Genomic DNA, 19,799 nt, shown 5'->3' with positions numbered 1-19,799 from the left:
TTGTTGCCGAAACTAGTTGGTTGTTAATTTAAAAAATGTGAGTGGATCAAAAAACAAAGTCTTTTTATTTCTCAAAATAATATTTCAAATATATCCACAAAGATATGATATGTATATATACATATAGATCCACAAAGTTTATGCTTTCAATATTCAAAACAAATATTTCACGCTACGCTATTTTCACAAACATCTATCACCTCAAAGTTGAACTTTAAACTAATGCGACCTTCTTAATTTATAACTAACAGGGATGGCACATGAGTCCTTAAAAGGCATATAAGTACATTAGTATTTTTTGATAAAACTAACAATTTTGTACATTCGGAATATTTTGGGACATCAAATTTTTGCCTGCTATCTAGAAACATTCGGTTTGGTGTATCGCCCATCAATAAATTTAAGCAAGGTATAGTTCGTAGAGGAAATGTAAAGCAAGTTGGAACTGTACGTGAAAGTGAAAGAGATAAGAATCACATATTGAAAAATATGAGAAAATCAATTTATTTATAAAAATATGAAATTCGCTAAAAATTACATATATAAGCTTATATTTAGTCGACTGTGAGCTGCCTGAAGGATCCCTCGATCCCGAACAAATTTTCAGCAGTTTTAGGTTTTCCCGGTCTCTTGCTCTCGTCGGTCTTGTATTGAGCATTTTCCAGGAACCAATCCCTGTGTTTCTCTAACTTCCCCTTCCATTCGGCTAAAAGCAAACAAATATAAATTTACATACAAGCTTCAGACAAACGATTTTCAAATGATTCTGCAGACAAACAAAAAAGTATTGGAACTGATTTTTTTACAACCGAAAATAATTGAAATAACATATTGATAATTTTTAACTGTATAATTTTATCATTTGCTTCTGAGTATCCTATAAATACCTTAAATTTTCATAAATGATTATTCTTAAATTGCTTTAAAATATGCCTTTGCTTTATTTATAACAAATTGTCATACATTTATAAACATTACTCACATTTGTATATAAATTACTTAATAACGTATTCCTGCTTTGTCCCTATTAAAAATAATATTATTTTTTGTTACTTGTACAAATTTTATAAATATTTCAAAAAAAAAATCAATTGCAATAAGTCTCGCAGTTCCAGAATTTTCTGCACTGAACTGCAATGTCCCAAAAAAATTAATTAAATTTGACTACTAAATATAAAATTTTATGATTTTATCGCTTGCGATTTGATCCGCAGTGAATTAGCAAAAAAATAAATATTGATAATTTATCGCTTACACGCATTGTTGACATTGATAATTAATTAAAAGTGAACTTTGAATTCAACTCGACCTTATCTCTACCCGTTAGAAAAGGATATTTTTACCAATCATATCGGCAATGGGTCCTCCGTCTCCACCGTATTCAGTGGGTAATATCTCTTTTGGGACATGCTTATACAAAGCCTCCATATCTTCGTTGTGAACAAACATCTGAAATGAAACAACTCATCTAACCGAAATTTTCAAATTTATCACTGCCATTCCTGTGCTTTTATTTCAAACTACAGCCATCTCCTGTATTTGTATTACCTTTTTTTACTCAATCATCAATTTTTGAGTTTATTGATATAAACACAACTTGTTACTAGAACTCTATAGTTCCCTTTTTATGAAAACATCTGTATGTTCTCATCAACAAGAGATTTTACAACAACAACCAAAACATCAATATATTGCAATAAATTTTTAAAAAGTTATTGATATAAATGTATCACTGACATATTTTTTTTATAACTCTCACCACATCTGACAACGAGCAGTTTTGAATTTTCAATTAGCAGGTTAAGTTTTTTCTCAAATTACAATGGTAATAAGATAAATAGAAACCACGCGAAGAGCGTGGAAATACTCGAAAAAATTGTGGATACATTTTCGCAACATTATATGATATTTATGGAATAATAATTTTAAATGTAAAAGAGTTTATAGCCCTAAGATTTTTTTGTAAATGGAGGAAAAGAGATGATCATATTTTATTGGATATTTCAAGTAGCTCTTTTTTCTTACCCTTGATTTCAGTTTTTCATTCATGAAAGATTTGAATAGAGTGTATATTGTTTCAACTCCTGGTGGGGTATGTATATGGTGCATACCTTTTTGCCTGATTGGGAATGAATCCTGTAAAAAAAATATTAAAAATATTAGTTTTTAAAGAAGGTTCACTAAGTTCTCTTAGTCAACACCTAGTATTACATATATTTTTCACCGATTTAAGCTTCAAAATACCCAGGGATTTCATTGCAATGTTCCTAGATGTTCATGTTACTAGACAATGCTGAACAACTGAGTCGTCTATACGAAAATTCTAGAATCCTCCAGTAGTAGGGACAGGTAACCTACCTAGGAAAAGAGTCCAGGGGCTTGTTCCACTCCCCCATGCGCAGGTTGGACCAAATAAGGAGATTGACGGATGGTTCCAGATATTTGACAATTCTGACATACCATAAGTTTCAATATTGACCGTGACCATCAAGACCAAAAAAAGATAAAGCCATATATTATGAAAATAATTATCATTTACCATTCCAGTCTTCATCATTTTCTTTATGACAGTTGGAGTAATTTGAGCAAAGTGCGCCATAGTTGCGCCTTTCATGTCACCTATAGCAATTACACCAGCAATACAAGCGTGGTCGTCTTCTAACATCATCAGCTCAGAGTACATGTTAGATAGTCGTATGCTATCAAAAATAGTGTACTTGTTTGTATCATAACAGCCGGGACGAAACATTATCACCCTTGGACCGGAAGGCGATGTCGGCTTCGGTAGGACAACGCAACCCCTGGAAAAATATTATTGTAAAAATGATATTTGAACTAAAAATCAATAATGTATTTTAAACATTAACTAATACGGTAACTCTTTTTGGTATCTTCTACGTTGGCGCACGTGTAGCGCAATCTGCAAGGTCACGTCTCAGCCACTACCGCAAAAATGCGTGCTCCCCTGTCAGCATACTTAAGGGGTACTCGCAAATATGCAATTCAGTACGCGACAAGCTACACGAGCAGCCGCACGTATCTCTGTGCACTTTTTTAAAGAAAATATACTGGAATATTTTTTATTGTATTGAAAAAAATATATAATAATTTATTCAAAACATTACCTTTCCATAACTTCAACATCCCAATAAATAAAAAAAACTCTCCTGTATCTTTTTCATTACTCTTAAAAAAATGTCTTCAAAAATTTACAACATTTAATTAACTTTTTTTAAATCCCTCTTACACCACTATTTACCATATAACTATGTGATACATTATTGCGTATTAGGTTAGTATTTTTATTAATTTTTAATTAAAAATTAACATCATATTTTAAAATTAAGTTTTTCAAGACATTTTTCAAAAAAATCGAAACACACTTCTAATATGTCCATTTAATTCGTCTCTGACCATCTATACAAAAAGAAACTCCTATTAATTTAGAAGTTACACAGTTTTAGAGTTTAATATGATTTTAAAATATTACTTATTTACCCTAAATTTATAACCTCTTGTGCTTTAGGGTCCATGGGGTCATACGGTTGTGTTATTTCAGGAACCATGGTCTTCATCGTATAAAAGGTATCCAACTTTTCTTTCGTCCTTTCCAAACTATATTTGCACCCTCGCAAGAATGAAACAAGCCATTGATCATCTAAAAATTAAACAGATCTTTTAATCAATTACAAAGCATATTTTTTTTAATTTCCATAACTTGACGGCTAGTCGCGCTTAAATGCTGGTCATTAATCTTGGGTAGAGCTTTTATAAAATACAATACAAGTGTGAATCGGTAACTGGACTATGTGACATACGCATTTAAAATTGTCAATTTTTGCCTCAAATAATACATCTTATTAAATATTGACGTCTTAATATAGATGATGAATAATATGGAAGTGTGGGGGTTATGAACGTTTTATGACATTTAAATAACCAGGCTAGTTTAAGTGATTATTTTATACTTTCGCCATTCTGCCCTTGATTGTCAACCATAATACGTATGCCTTTGCTTTATAAAACCTTACTATAGGGTAGATTTTATAAAATAAACATATATTTTCAGCAAAAATTGTTCTAAAAATAAAAAATTTCCCTGGAGTTCTTAAATTTTTTTTAAATGTACAACCAGCGTCGATTCGCGAAGACAAAAACGTAAAACGAGTTGACACACGATTTTGGAAGTATATCGATCATTATAATTAAACGACTGACCGAATATGTTATTAACCAAATAATTTTTTGCTCCTTTTCAGACAATCCAAGATAACTGCAGCATAACATAATAGATAAAATCAATTAGCTAAATTTAGAGAGATAAACGATTATTTTACCGAAAATACTCATGCAACTCACCAGTCCTTGCATTTATATACGTTTGTTTAGCTAACCAAACTTTGATGGCCTGTAGATCTTCTGGTATTCTAGAAGGTACTTCTCCCAGTTCATCAATTGCTTTTTGGGCTAACTCTGGACTTAATTCCCTAATTCCCATTTTATTATCCTGAAAGTTTTTTACTTATATTATATTAAATATAACTATTGTAATGTTGTATGTTATCAGCAACCTTATCTTTATTTTAACGCTAAACATGAAAATCATGTGAACACTTCTGAAATTCGTAGCTCCTAATATTGACATACATAATCAGGTTAACATAGGTATGTAATTATCTAATACTGTTAAGTAGAGAGGCCATGACAAAACAATGTTTTTTTAAATGGTTTTTATTTATGTACATTTTGCAATAACATGTGGGTTTTATTTGTAAAAATTAAAGCTTCTGAAAAATTATCAATCATATAATGAAAAAATTACATAAAAAATATGTTGAATGTATACATACAAACAAGGTGATATTTATTAAATTCAAAAAGTTTGAATTCAAAAACACTATATTACTTCGTTAATATAAATTAAAAAACAGAAGTTGTATTTTTTTACATCAAAACTAGTTTTTCTATTTTGAAAGATATTTTACCCAATAATTAAGTTTCATTTAACATGCGTATTGTATAAAACTATAATCCTGAATGTTTCCAGGACTTTTCATTTTTTTTAGATTATATAATTTACTGTGGATATATCGCTATATTATGCCCGTAAAATCATCAATTTGTTCTATGATTGAATTTGATTTTTTTTCAAAATGACAACTGTACATAATTATAAAACAATATCAGACAAATTGCACTTGACAAGTAATGAAAAATATGAGATTATATGTAAACATTCTTAATAGAAAATAAAATTAGAAAATAATAAAATAAAACAATCATTATCATAATATTTTTTCTAACAAAAATCCTTAGTTAAATTTATAGGCACTTAAGAAGTGATATGATCCTTAACAATTAATATGCTGCGAAAAAAACTTTTAAATGATGACATTTCATTTAAACAAAACTACACAATGTCAAATATCTACGAATTGGCTTGGTTCCCACTCTTCTTACATAACTTCCATACAATCCACGTTTTTAAACGTTATTTATCTTATTATTATGTAGTACTTACCTTTTCTTAACTTCAGTTCGAAAAAACCTGATATTTCTTTTACAAACTCGACTATCGTGCGAAAAAGATCTTATTCCAACTAACCATTTTTTAAATGCACAAGTGCTTATTGGCTGATATCATAACCTTATCAATTTATGTAATGAACACAGGTGATAAGGCGATAAATCAAATGATTGATATGAAGAACGTCGTCTGAATTCACAATTATAACACGTTGTCAATTGACCCGACCGACGAATGAAATGAACTTTTATTTACTCAATTTGTCCGGCTCCATAGGCAATGGTTAAATGCGTTTGCCAATGTGGTAAAATAAATCTAACAGATTTTTTCACATTCATTTTTAAAGTACAAATATTTATTTTATAAACTGAACTAGTATCCCAGGTTTTGGGTCGTAAAATTAAAGGACGCAATTAACATTGCGTTCATTTGATTAAGTGCCCTTTGCGCCATTGGAAGTGAATTAAGGTCAACACAGACGAAATTGTGTAGGAATGTATGGAGTTAGAAAATTAGACCTCTTAAATGTTAGAAATTTTCCAATGTTTGTATAGTTCTTGAAATGAAAAATATGCTTGATTCACGTATTTATTATTTAAATAATCTTGTTTTTTTATTCTGTCCATATTCAAGTATTTGCTATAAGCCTGTACATTCTTGTATTAATAATATTGAGAATATTAAAAATCTTCTTTTTTCGGTGTCCATATTTAAGCGTTGACTTCTATAAATACCCTATCCCAGGCTTCATGGAACAGGTGCTCCACTCCAAAACCAATCCTGTTCTTGAAATTGGTAGCCGCGACATCGTTCTTTGTGATAAAATTCTCATATATGTTATGGTTTGGAGTAGGTAATATATCGTTTTATATTTTCAATATTTTGTGTAGCGTGAACAACCCACTGCACAATCTTTACAAAAGATCTTCCACTCACTTTTCATTGTCTTTGTAAAATTAACATATTTTATCAAAGGACTAAAAAATTTAATAAATAATTTATTCAAGTTACAAATTAATATTCTAGTTCTCTTAAAAATACTGGTTTGGAACCCCTGACATCCAAGCCATTGCAACTTCCTCTTTATCTTACCTACTTTTCAATCTCCATTACCTTTTCCTTATATCAGTAATATCCTTCACTCCGAACTCTTTTATTTCATCTTCTATAACCCATCAAATTTACTTTTCCTGAATTAAATAATCAGGACTGCAGGAGTCATATCTCGCCGATGTTGTGCCGTGTGCACTATTTGGGCGCAAATAGGGATAAAAAAAATATAGGAATGTGAGCCGCACATTGATATTAAAGGGACTCAAGCAAGAAAAAAAATATATAACCATCTTTACAAACATGTGTTTATTTTATTACAGTATAAAAATTTAAGTAAAAATGAATGAGTAAAAAAACTTACGTTTATCTTGTTTTCGTGTTTGTTGTTTTCATTTTTAAAAGAGAACACAAAAGACATTCAGATTCCTGTACATTAGTAATAGAATTCAGTTGAGACGATATAAGTCCTAGGGTTTCTAAGCGATGATTCCAGACGTGTTATTTTAGTAGTGGAAATGATTTTATTTTGAATTTAAGTTTTACTTAGTTAGTAGTGCAAATAATTCATATTTAAGTTCAACTCTATTTCACATCTCTTTCTACAATAAATCGGTAAAAATAACTTCCTGAAAATAAGATTCAAAATTCGAAAACAGAAATCAACATTAAGTAGTAATGTCAACCTTATTTTAACAACAGATATTGAATAAACCAAAATCTCGGCATTTTTTAAAGATGATTTTGCAGTTATCACCATGTGAGTTTAATAATTTAAAACAGAAAACGAAATCTTTCGAATATATTATTTTAAATGATTAAAAATATCGCTACTAGGTCATGGTTTAGAGACTAGGACTACAGCAGTATCTTCTTTACATAATTGTGTGGATATAATTTAATCGACAGTGAGCTGCCTGAAGGAGCCCTCGACCCCAAACAGACTCTCTGCCGTTTTGGGTTTTCCAGGTCTCTTGCTCTCATCGGTCTTGTACTGATGGTCTTCTAAGAACCAATCCCTGTGTTTCTCTAGCTTTTCCCTCCATTCACCTGGAAACGAACGCCAATATATAGACAAGTAATAATTATTTATTTTTATTAATGTTGATTTTCATTGTTATAACATTGTAAATAACGCTTTTAAGTAAATAAGTCTTTTTGACATTTTGAAACAATAGAAATACATAAAAATATTTATTTTCATAAAAAATAATAATAACAATAAACAGCATGAAAATAATTTCATTCGTAGATTCGGCACTTTATGGTAATACCCAACCATTTCTAATGTGAATTTCACTTAAGATATACCACTGTTTCTTCAAATATATTGAAACATATATAAATATATATATATATATATATATATATATATATATATATATATATATATATATATATATATATATATATATATATATATATATATATATATATATAAATATATATATATATATATTTATATAAATATACATATATATATAAATATATATATATATATATTTATATATATATATATATATATATATATATATATATATATATATATATATACATATATATATATATATATATATATATATATATATATATATAAATATATATATATATATTTATATATATATTTAGAATAACGAAAATCGAAACACGTATATTTTAAGACACAGGGGTGTTTACCAAATTTAGTTGAAATTCAAAATAAAAATTAATTGTCAACTAAATTTAAAAAAAATTGGTTTGTAAAGAGATTTGTAATTTATGATTTTTCAAGTGTGATCAATAATTATATATCATTGTAGATAACGCAATTCGAAGTGTCATTTTAAATTAATTTAATTTTTCGCTTAATCCAACGTGAGTCAGCAACAAATGAAATGATTATATTTTAACGTGAACATTGATATTCATACTGATCAAAGCAGTGAGGTGTTTTCTAATGATATGTTTTTTCGGTCACCAACCAAATCTTGATCAGCGTGTAGAGAACATTATGGCTCCGTTTTTTTCTTCATTCATCGTCCATGCAAAATTGGAATCGAAGTCTTGAGGTTTGCAACTAAGGAAGTGTTATCCTGTATCTCGATTATCATGGTAGATATAGACATGGTTTACATGTCTATATCTTATAGACATATTGACATGGTTCGTACAAATTATGTCTACACTTGTATAAATCAAAACATAACATCGCTCCAGAATATCTAAAGAAACTGTGTATTCCAGACGAATTTGTTGATAGACTACGATCAGCTACAATATCTGCCATATGCAAAATGATCTTACCAGCTCTCAAGAGCTGGTGAGATCAAGACCAAAATTTGCGAGCGTCCCTTTGCTGCTGTGGGACCGATATAAATAATGAGATCATAAATAGTGACGATCTTTAGAAAAAAAACTAAACATTGTTTGCTAAATCATTTCCACTATTTCCCCACTCCAATCACAATGAAACGCCCTTGAGGCAGTATTTTAAAAGAAGAGGGCTCTATAAATAATCAAATTTCATTATTCCTTTTTTAATTATATTATTTATTGATTCGACTTTTACTTTTTGGAAAGCCATGTTGATTATTTAAGTATTTGGAGGAAGCATAAGTTAACGTTTTAACAGAATTTTAATTTTTATGTATGTATTTCTAAATTTTCTAAATTCTTCATGACGTGATCTTTATTTGTAACTGAGTGTTAATTTTTATTCATTTAAGTTAAATGATTTGTTTTATTGGATTCATTGAACAAGTTTTAATCAATTACAGATGAGGAAAAAGGCAAGTTTTAATTTCCATTTGATATTATCTTTCCTTGATAATTTAAGAAAAAATAAAAACAGTTGTAAAAATATATTACCAATCATATCTGCAATAGGTCCGCCATCTCCACCATATTCGGCAGGCAATATTTCTTTAGGTACGTATTGATGGAAAACCTCCTTATCATCGCCGTGTACGAACATCTGTAAACAAGCAAGATGTTTTTATTTTTTATCATTTCATTCATCTTTCGTGTTGATTGAATTATTTAAAGTTGGAGAAAATATAATTTTTTCCCTTAATTTGAAATTAAATACAAATAAACAAAGTAAATATTTATAAACATATTAATTTTTTTCCAAATATATCAGTAATATTAGTAAATAACCACTCACCGAGATTTTTTGTCTACCGGTTTTGAAACGTACCCGTCTCTTCGTCAGGACAGTCACTACAAAAACATGCAAACAATATTACTGCCATAGTGGTGACGTGTAGTATTGTTTGCATCTAGGACAATCACTACAACAATATGCAAACAATACTACTGCTATAGTAGTTACGTGTAGTATTGTTTGCATCCTTTTGTAGTGGTTGCCCTGAAGAAGAAACGGGTACAACTCGAAACCGGTGGACAAAAAATCTCTGTGAGTGGTTATATACTAATATTTCTTTAATTTTTCTTTTAAATATATATAATTAAAACTTACTAACCACAAAGAAAATGCTTAAAATATTGAGAATATTTATAAACCTCTTACCCTTTGTTTCATTTTTTCGTTCATAAAAGATTTGAAGAAAGAAAAAATTGTTTCTACTCCTGGTGGGGTATTTATATGGTGCGCACCCTTTTGTCGGACAGGATTTGAATCCTAAAATAAACAATACATTTTAATCAAGATTTTCATTATTTTATATCTCAACAAAGATGAAGAAGACCATGAAAATATCTTGGCATTCACAAGGCTTAAAACTCGTGATTGTGCGACTGTATAACATTTGCCATTCTACCCATGATTGACAGCCATTTTAGGGACTTGTATGTGGAGCGAATCGATAGCGAGAGAATGACTAAAAATGTATATTTGGCGAAGGTGAGTGGAAGAATAGAACGAAGATAGCCGAAATAGACTTGGCAAGAATAAATCAATTTGAACTTAAAATCTAGTGATTTAAAAAGTCTACGTTATCAGAGGGATGTATGGATGTGAAGTATGGATGTGAAGTAATACCATAGTCACATTAATGAACTAGTAAAACGAATAAGAAAATGCATATATATATTCATTAGAATCCGAAACACACTAACCATCGACAACCTAAAAAGGGTTTACTATGCTATCGTTCACTCACTACTACAGTATGGCATTATTGCATGGGGAGGCTCATACAACAACATACTGAACTCAGAGAAAATAGTATAGAAAACCATAATTAAAGTCATCTTGAAAAAAAAACATATTTCCAACAAAATTATTATTTAAAAAAGTCCCAAATATAGAATCCATTTATAAAAAAACCGCAGTTTTTCAAATACTAAAGGGTGACAACTATTTAAATTTAACAAAGAATTTATCATCGAGATTCTCAAACGATTTTTCTATTCCAAAATGCAACACCAAGCAATTTCAGCAAAACTTCAAATATTTGGCAATCAAACATTTCAATAAACTCCCTAAAGAAATAAAAAAAATATATGATATAAAAATCCTTAAGAAAAAAATTAAAGCTCCATACATTTAAATCTTTAAAAAAATATATTTAAAAAAAACTATTATATCTTTTATTATATAACATTAAACCACGAGTGTAAGTCCCTTTCCAAGCACAAGAGCACAGACTTTTTTATGGAGAGGCACAGCGAATCGAAATATAAAAGTTCTCCATATGTATAAACGATTCAAATGTTATTATGTTATAAATAAAAATGTAAATATATTAAATGAATAAAAAAATAATAAAAAAAGAAGGAAGTGGAGTGTATGTCAGGACAGAAGTGTGTACGTTCCATCCTCTGTGCCTACCCGGGGAAGTGGCGTGATGGTAGTAATAGTGTATTTATCTTCAAAAAAGATCTAACGCGTGTTACTTCGTCAGCGACACCTATGGTTTACATTAGTATTTTTAATTAGAAGAAACTTTCATGAATTTTATGTAAGATTCTTAACAATAAAATAAATATCTCTTTAGAATATTATCCGCCTCCGTAGTGTAATGGTCAGCACACTCGGCTACCGTTCTGGAGGTCCCGGGTTCAATTCCTAGGGGGGGTCAAATAAATTTAAGTGATTCTTTCACTGTGATGTAAATTCAATATTACTGGTACTTGAAGCGGAGGGCTGATCATTTTTCCTTCATACGTTAACGATCAAGATAACACTGCGTTTATATGATGAGTGCCCTATGCACCATTGAGGTGCGGTTAAGGGTTTGAATTTTTTAATTGAATTAGAATATTGTAAATACATTTAATGTCTATAGGAAATAAAAAGTTTTGAAAACAAAAGAGTTCATAATTATTTTTTTTAAATATATAAAAAATATTTTTCAATGTACATCTATGGTATACTAAAAAAACTATTTCCAATTTGTTTTTAAATGTGCACAAACAACATGTGTGGATTCACGTGTAGAACACGCGCAGAGCCCATGAATTGTGTATTTTTAACACACCCTTAATAATAAAAAATTACCATTCCACTCATCATCATTTTCTTCACTACTGTTGGCGTCATTTGCGTAAAGTGTCCCATGGTTACATGCTTCAAATCGCCAACTGTGAGTACACCAGCAATGGAGGTATGGTCGTCTTCCAACATCAGCAGCTGTGAGTACATGAATGACAGGCGTATTGTTTCCAAAAGATTGTACTTGTTGGGATCATAGCAACCGGGACGCATCATTATCACTCTTGGCCCCGAAGCGGATGTTGGCTTTGGTAAAACGACGCAAGTCCTAGAAAATGCATACGGTTTTCATACGTGGACTTAATTATTTTTTTAATTTTAAATAAATAAACAGATTTTAAATAAATTGCAAAAAGAATGAAAAATTTGTAATAAGGTCTTTCAGTATGTGTGTAACTGCTCCTATCCCCTCTTCGTTCTTCAACGTCCCAAGGTGACAACAGTATGACTTGGCTTCACATAATGGGTTTGAAAAGAATGCGGAATGCATCGAAACACGTATCACAAAAAATTATAAGAATTAGTGGTATTTACCAAATAAAACATAAATTAAAAACGTATAGATATTATCACAAAGTGAAATTATTATTTACCCTAAGTTTATAAGCTCTTGCACTCTGGGATCCAATGGGTCATAAGGTTTTGTAAATTCAGGAGCCATTGTCTTCATCATGTAATAGTTGTCCAACTTTTCTTTAGTCCTTTCCAAACTGTACTTGCATCCTCGCAAGAAAGCAATGAGCCATTGCTCATCTAAAATATGATATAGACCGTATCGTAACTTTTTTTATATAGTTTGGTCAAAAATACAAAAGCAAAAATACAAAAAAAAAATGGGTACACCTCACCAGTTCTTGCATTTATATGTTTCTGTTTAGCCAACCAGTCTTTGATGACCTGCAGGTCTTCTGGTATCCTGGAAGGAACTTCTCCCAGTTCATCCTTTGCTTTTTGGGCCAACTCGGGACTTAATTCCCTGATACCCATTTTATACTGTAAACGAGAAAGTTTTGTATATTTTTATATCAAAAACTATATTATCTTATCGATGACGCTATCTTTATAATAACGTTAAACAAAAAAAAACATATCTCGCACTTAGCAAACTTGTAGCTCTAATGTTTATTTTACTCATGTTTGCATCATTATATGTTATAATTCCAATACGTATATGTGCAGGCCCTGATAAAACTATATGATAACATTTTTGCAAGTAACTCATGTATTTGCCCGAGTTCACAAGTATTATAGGTTGCTGTATAAAACCGTTGGTTAATTTTAAACTCCGCAAAATGTAAAATATGGTACTTTCTCCGTTGTAACTTTTTTCAAAAGAGTAGAAAGTTTTTCGTGCATTCAAGGTTAAGGTTTCTAGCCAACAAAGGAAAGCCTTGCGGTCTACAGAGATAGGCTTTTTGGGCCAACTGTTTTTATGTAGTTTTTTTTTCCTTTATTGAGAATTTAAACTTTCCGTTTCTTTATATTGTTTATACGCTATGTTTATTATTTTGGATTACATTTAAAGTTTTTTTGTTTGTTTTATAAATAAATTTTAGAGATAAGTTTTTCTTTTACTTTTTTAGTTTATAAAAATAATTCGAATCGTACTTATGTAGAAATGATTTAAAAAGTTAATATTTGTCACGACTTTCTGTTAATTAGACATGTTTTTAAAAGTATAAATTATGTTGTGTCTGAGCCCGGGTTTAACCGACACTAACCGACTCACCACTTCGCACTACTGGCTTTATTTATAATATTTAAATCCCCTTATTTTTAATATTATGTTATTTAAATAAAATAATAATAAAAATACGCTAAAAATGCATTGACAAAGGATTTCGAATTTTAAATCATCAAATCACTAGGTCTAAATATTGATCCTTATGCAAAATTCTAATATTAAAATATTTTAATAAATAAATTGTTGTTTTAATACCGAAACAATATTAAACTGAAACTACACGACGTAAATAATCACATTTCTGATAAGCCCAGAAAGAACCTTGAAAATACCCCTCATTACAAAATGATAAATTAAATTAAGTCGCACGATCTATCAAACCTACCCTTATTTGAATAAACTATCTTAAAACTTGATAATTTCTTTGCCGTTGAAATTATTAAACTATCGTTTCAAAAGGTCTTCCGTCCAACTGATTCAATTTTGCAGTGGCACCGTTGAAGTATCAATTTATACAATTAAAACATTTGATAAGACGTCAAATCAAATGATAGATATGATTAAAGACACCTTAATTACAATACACATTTCCAATTGACGAGACGACTCCACGGAATACCAAACTTTATTAAATATTTTTTATCTTCACTATTTAACAAGGTAATAAAGTCTTGTCTAAACTACAAATTTTACGGATATAAGATATGATTCAAAATAATACAGTGCAATTTTAACAATTCTTTGATGGATCCGTACGTTTTTTGGGACATAACCTTAAATGTGATGTTCTTTTAATTCCTTGCATATATAGTTCTAACAGGAATATAGGTTGGGTGGTATATTTAGAGATTAGCCAATAATATTTCAACTAAATGGAGAATATTACTTACTAATTTTTTTACAAAAGTAACTTAACTTAATATATAAAGTTATAAAATTATTACCTTTGGTTCATCATTAATATGTGTGCTTTGGTCAATATATTTGATTTCCTGTTGCATACATATGATTTTTTATATGTATGATGAGTGGTTTAATATACATGTGTTTTTGTTTTTGTTTTGTTAGTAAAATACAATTTAGTAGACTCAAAAGTCTGTGTTTGATTTAAAATTAATATACATACTCTAAAATAGGAAATACTTTTATTTTATTTGAGTAAAAACATCATACGGAGTATGTGAAAAACATTTTATTGCAAGTAATATAGAACAAATTTACATTTATTTTTAAATAATTAATTAAATCATGTTTTAAAATCACTCGTACAGTTAATATGGGTTAAACGATTTTCATTGAATTTTAATTTCAATCAACGTTTAATTGACGGAAAGATCCTTCTATTCCGAAAATGGCTTCAGCTGTTTTGGGTTTTCCAGGTCTCTTGCTCTCATCTGTCTTGAATTTAGCATTTTCCAGGAACCAATCTCGATGTTTCTCCAGTTTCTCTTTCCAGAGATCTGAAACAAAAACAGCAATAAACAAAATAATATAAATGTATTTAGTGAAAAAAGAAATGAAGGGAACATGACTCAATATTTTGATTCAATAAATAACTATTTGATATTTTATTTAATCACCAAAAATGTTAGAGAAGTACTAATTTTCTCAGAAAAATGAAGTCATACTAAATTCGAACACTGAATATTAACTTCAACATAATTAAAATGTAACTTTGTTTAAAAATCACATGATTTTTTTTATTATAATTTAATTATAATGTCTACCGCTTTGAAACCGGTAGACATTTTAATTATGTTATAATAAAATATTTATGGTGATTTTAAAACAAAATTATATTTTAATTATAAAATGGAAAAGCACAAAGTTAGTGCTTCAATTACAAATTATGAATAATAACTATTAATAAAACCTAATTGACATTTGGAAGCCGAAATAAAAAATTAATTGAAAAATATTTTTAATTATTTGTATGCGTGAGTGTTTATGTGTGTATGTTTGTACACAATTACTCCTTCAATAACCACTGTACCTACAATTTCAATAAATATTCAAAATAAGTTTTTATATTTTTAAAAGATTTAAGTTATAAACTTTAATTTTTGCAAACTCAACCATCAATATAAACAATGACTCACCAATAATTTCTTTAATGGTTCCTCCATTTCCACCATACTCTGCGGGCAAAATCTCTTTAGGGACGAACTGATGAAGGGCTTCCATATCTTCGTTGTGGATAAAAATCTGAAATAAATCATTAATTATTCAAACTTCATCTGTCAATATTTCAATACTTTATTATCAACGCAAGTTAACTTGTTACACATAACACATACTTTAAACACCTACCCTTTGCTTGCTTTTTTCATTCATTAATGATTTGAAAATCGAAAAAATTGTTTCAACCCCCGGTGGAGTGTTAATATGATGTGTTCCTTTCTGCCTTATGGGACGCGATTCCTGAAAAGCGAACCATAAAACCAATTTAAGAATCCAGCATTTTATTTAATTTGAGTAAAAACATTTCTAAATTCACGTTAATGTCGGTGCAGATTCATTATTCTAGTAAGTCAATAATTAATACCTTTCCTGTCATGACCATCTTTTTAATAACGGAAGGAGTCATCTGAGTTAAATGGCCCATGCCAACGTTTTTCAAGTCGATGATCAATCTTTGACCAGCGATGACAGTGTGATCATCTTCTAATAACAACATGTCCAAGAGCATGTTGTTGAGTCGCATGCTGTCCAGGATACTGTACTTGTTGGTGTCGTAACAACTAGGACGAATTATCAAGACCCTTGGGCCAGACGGAGAACACGGCTTAGGTAGAATTAAGCACCCACTGAAAATATTAATTATGAAAGAAACTTTAACAAAAAAATATGATAATAATATTGTCTGATGCGTATCGCCTTAAGGGTATTTTTTAAAAAAAAAAATGTGCTATATACTCTAAAAGAACTTAATTATAATCCAATTGCTGATACAAATGTTATTAATAAACTACTACTATCACTACTACTACCATCACGCCGTTTCCCCGCAGGAGTAGGCAGAGAGGATGGAACGCCACACTCTTCTGTCCTGACATACACTCCTCGCCTCCTTCACATCCATACATCTAGTCATACATGCCCTCCGATTACGCAGACTTTTGACACCGCCAGATTTTAGGTTCCGATTGATCTGATCGTGCCAAGTCTTTTTCGGTCGTCCAAGTCTTTTTCTGTTTTCCCTCTCACATTCGCCATATATATTTTCTTAGTCATTCTCTCGTTATCCATTCGCTCTACATGTCCATACCACCGCAAAGAACTCTTCCAAATCTTTTAAATTATTCCTCGTTCAGCCTTACATTCCTTTCTTATATTTTCGTTTTTAATTCGGTCATACAATGATTTTTCCACACATTTGTCTGAGGGAGCGCATTTCAACAGCGTTCACTCTGCTTTCATCCTTCCTTTGCCAGTTCCATGTTTCACTTCCATACATTAGTGTCGGTACTAGCACGCCGTATTAATAAATGTCACTCCACATAAAAAGAAGGGAAAAGGTTATTACTTGAATGAAATGCGGTTTGAATGAATAAATCAATTCTAATTTGAATTTAATAAAAGGTATGTCTTCAGACGTAATCAAAACTGATAGGGATTTCGCAATATCCTCAAATGAGAACCAAACGGTTCTAGACAGCAGGACCTGTTATTAGAAAGGGTCGGTCCTTAAACCTGGTGATTCGCTGGCGTTGGAGTTGACTCAGATGCTTACTTATATATGAAATAAGGTACAAAATACTAATAAAAATTACACTCACCCCAATTTGATCATTTCTTGCAACTTAGAATCAAGTGGATCTTTTGACATTGTTATTTCAGGTACCATTGTCTTCATAGAGTAATAGTTGTCTAATTTCTCTTTGGTTCTCTCCAAGCTAAACTTGCAACCTCGTAGAAAGGCGATAAGCCATTGATCATCTGAAGAAAAAAAAATAATAATATCTTGATTTCATTTATAATATTTGATATAAAAACTAGTCAATGTCAATTAAAACTAAAGATTTAGGATATAATAGTACTCGTACAAGGTACGGGTATGCAAACAACCCTGAAAGTTCTAGCTATAGCTGCTATTCTTTTTTTTTCACTATTTCTTTAGAGGTAATTTTATACTCATTCTTCAGTTATTGTATCGTTTTATCCGTTAAAAAATTACGTATGTTTTATCAGTTATGTATCAGTCAAAAAATGTATCGCACTCATATGAGAAAATCACGAAATAATGTGATAGATGCAAAAACTTCATACGTCAAAAGTATGGTATTTAAAAAATATTATAAATCCCCTCAAAATGTCCAAGTCTAAATTCAATAAAGGATCTAGGAAGCCCTTGTTATTCCATATTTGTAAGTTATAAAAACTTTGTTTACCTGTCCTTGCAGTTATATGTTTTTGTTTCTCCAACCAATCCTTAATGGCTTGTAAGTCTGCTGGTATCCTCGAAGGCACCTCTCCCAATTCATCCTGGGCAAGTTTGGCTAACTCCGGACTGAGTTCCCTTATTCCCATTTCGGTAGTTTTGTTATTTCTACAAATAATATAATTCATTTAAACCATAGTACTTGTAATATCTCATCCGCGCACTTAAACATTACGTTTTTTCTAGATAACTTGTTAAAATATACACCATATTGATAATCACCTGAATCGGTAAAAATGTGTACACAACTAACACTTTTAACGTTATGTTCGAGGTACATACATATTGAGATAAAATATATCAGTTATATTGATACCAATCAAAAAATGATCATATAATAGGTCAAAATAATATAAAAATACGGTGTAATCTCGAGTAACGATTTTAATTCGTTACATAAAGCTATTCGCCACTCGAATCGAAATTTTGATGTAAATCCTCCGTATAACACTAAAAATTCATACTTATAACAAAAAAATTGCACGTTAACTTCTCTTTATAACTTTCATCCATACCCAAAACGGTACATAGGCCATCACATCATATTATAACACTGCTTCATTATCGATTAATTGATGAGTACATGAGATTGAAATGATCAGTTCTAAACATCAAGTACCGATTCAGAGTGATACGAATTAAATATTGAAGTAAAAAATGAAACTGTTTATAATAGAATAAAAATGTTAAGTGAAAATTTTTTCAACATATTAACAAAAAAATGACATGTTTTAAAATTCCACGAAAACAAAATACCATGGTTTTAAACAGGCTTGAAGCTACTTTAAGGTGATGTTTCTGTCATGCTGGAAACATATCCAATAGAGTTAATTTCATTCAAAGATTTCACATTATGCGGATATATTTAAATATTTTACAATATAGCACTATTCATATAAATAAGAAACCAGGAGATTTTTGTTAAATATAATCAAAATACAAAGAAACAGCTCATCAAAATGATATTTTTTTCGCGAAACATTACATCTCACTACATTTCACCCACATTTTCTCATAAATAAATCAATTTGAAACATCCTTATCTGAAACATACTTTTTCTTCGCAGCCGTTTTTGATTTTCATTATCAAATTAATTCAAGTCTTTTACGGATTTTTTCTATCAAATGAGGTAACACCTTGTTTGTCAATTAATTGTTTTTATAGACAGAAATACGTTTCGCAAAAAGAGAGTTCTTTGTTCGTAAGCCGAATCTTTTGTAAATGGAGACATTCGTAAACTTAATTTTATTTTTTCGTGATTGCAGATAAAGATTATCATATGCAACCAAAACCGCGCACAGGTGTAAATTAAAATTTGGATCGCGATTTATAATGAAAACGTCATTTCATTATGATGGAAACAAAAACATTGTTATATAATTGAATCAAATTGAAACAATGAAACTAATAATTTTTGGGTTTTGATTTTACTCAATATTGGTATTCAATTTTACGGATTATTAGTGCATCGGTTAAATGAAAACCACATCCTGTAGTTTTTAAACGTGTGTGTAGTTCAAACTTCTATAAATTGCCCATCGGACCTCTGATTTTTTAAATATTTATGAACTGTATCATTATTTTTAGTCATTAAGTTTTAAAAATATATATTTTTATTTCTTCTTCTTCATCTTCTTCTTTATATATGAATATGTCCTG

General features: G+C 29.9%; 3 protein-coding genes across 3 annotated transcripts; all 3 read right to left on the bottom strand.

Moving 5' to 3' along the window:
- Positions 1 to 478: 478 nt before the first annotated feature.
- LOC148299152 (retinol-binding protein pinta-like) lies at positions 479 to 5,653 on the bottom strand. Its single transcript, XM_088276342.1, has 7 exons — positions 5,522 to 5,653; positions 4,360 to 4,507; positions 3,499 to 3,658; positions 2,540 to 2,801; positions 2,026 to 2,136; positions 1,344 to 1,449; positions 479 to 706 (listed from the first exon to the last, which is right to left on the bottom strand). Exons 2-7 carry the CDS (start codon positions 4,496 to 4,498, stop codon positions 555 to 557), a joined length of 930 nt encoding a protein of 309 aa, XP_088132468.1. The 5' UTR covers positions 4,499 to 4,507; positions 5,522 to 5,653; the 3' UTR covers positions 479 to 554.
- Positions 5,654 to 6,871: 1,218 nt separating this feature from the next.
- On the bottom strand, positions 6,872 to 14,218 carry LOC148299151 (retinol-binding protein pinta-like). The gene is made up of 7 exons (XM_088276341.1): positions 14,084 to 14,218; positions 12,863 to 13,007; positions 12,608 to 12,767; positions 12,021 to 12,282; positions 10,089 to 10,199; positions 9,425 to 9,530; positions 6,872 to 7,627 (listed from the first exon to the last, which is right to left on the bottom strand). The coding sequence occupies exons 2-7, from the start codon at positions 12,999 to 13,001 to the stop codon at positions 7,476 to 7,478; spliced, it is 930 nt and encodes a 309-aa protein (XP_088132467.1). The 5' UTR covers positions 13,002 to 13,007; positions 14,084 to 14,218; the 3' UTR covers positions 6,872 to 7,475.
- A 788-nt stretch (positions 14,219 to 15,006) lies between these two features.
- Positions 15,007 to 18,242, bottom strand: LOC148299150 (retinol-binding protein pinta-like). Its single transcript, XM_088276349.1, has 6 exons — positions 18,090 to 18,242; positions 17,478 to 17,637; positions 16,244 to 16,505; positions 16,009 to 16,119; positions 15,798 to 15,903; positions 15,007 to 15,158 (listed from the first exon to the last, which is right to left on the bottom strand). The coding sequence occupies exons 1-6, from the start codon at positions 18,226 to 18,228 to the stop codon at positions 15,007 to 15,009; spliced, it is 930 nt and encodes a 309-aa protein (XP_088132475.1). The 5' UTR covers positions 18,229 to 18,242.
- Positions 18,243 to 19,799: the final 1,557 nt, after the last annotated feature.

Source organism: Brachycentrus maculatus, unplaced genomic scaffold (assembly GCF_059751285.1).
Source record: "Brachycentrus maculatus isolate JH-2025_06_01 unplaced genomic scaffold, ASM5975128v1 h1tg001305l, whole genome shotgun sequence".
NCBI lineage: Eukaryota > Metazoa > Arthropoda > Insecta > Trichoptera > Brachycentridae > Brachycentrus > Brachycentrus maculatus.
This window is presented reverse-complemented; position numbering and strand designations above follow the sequence as displayed.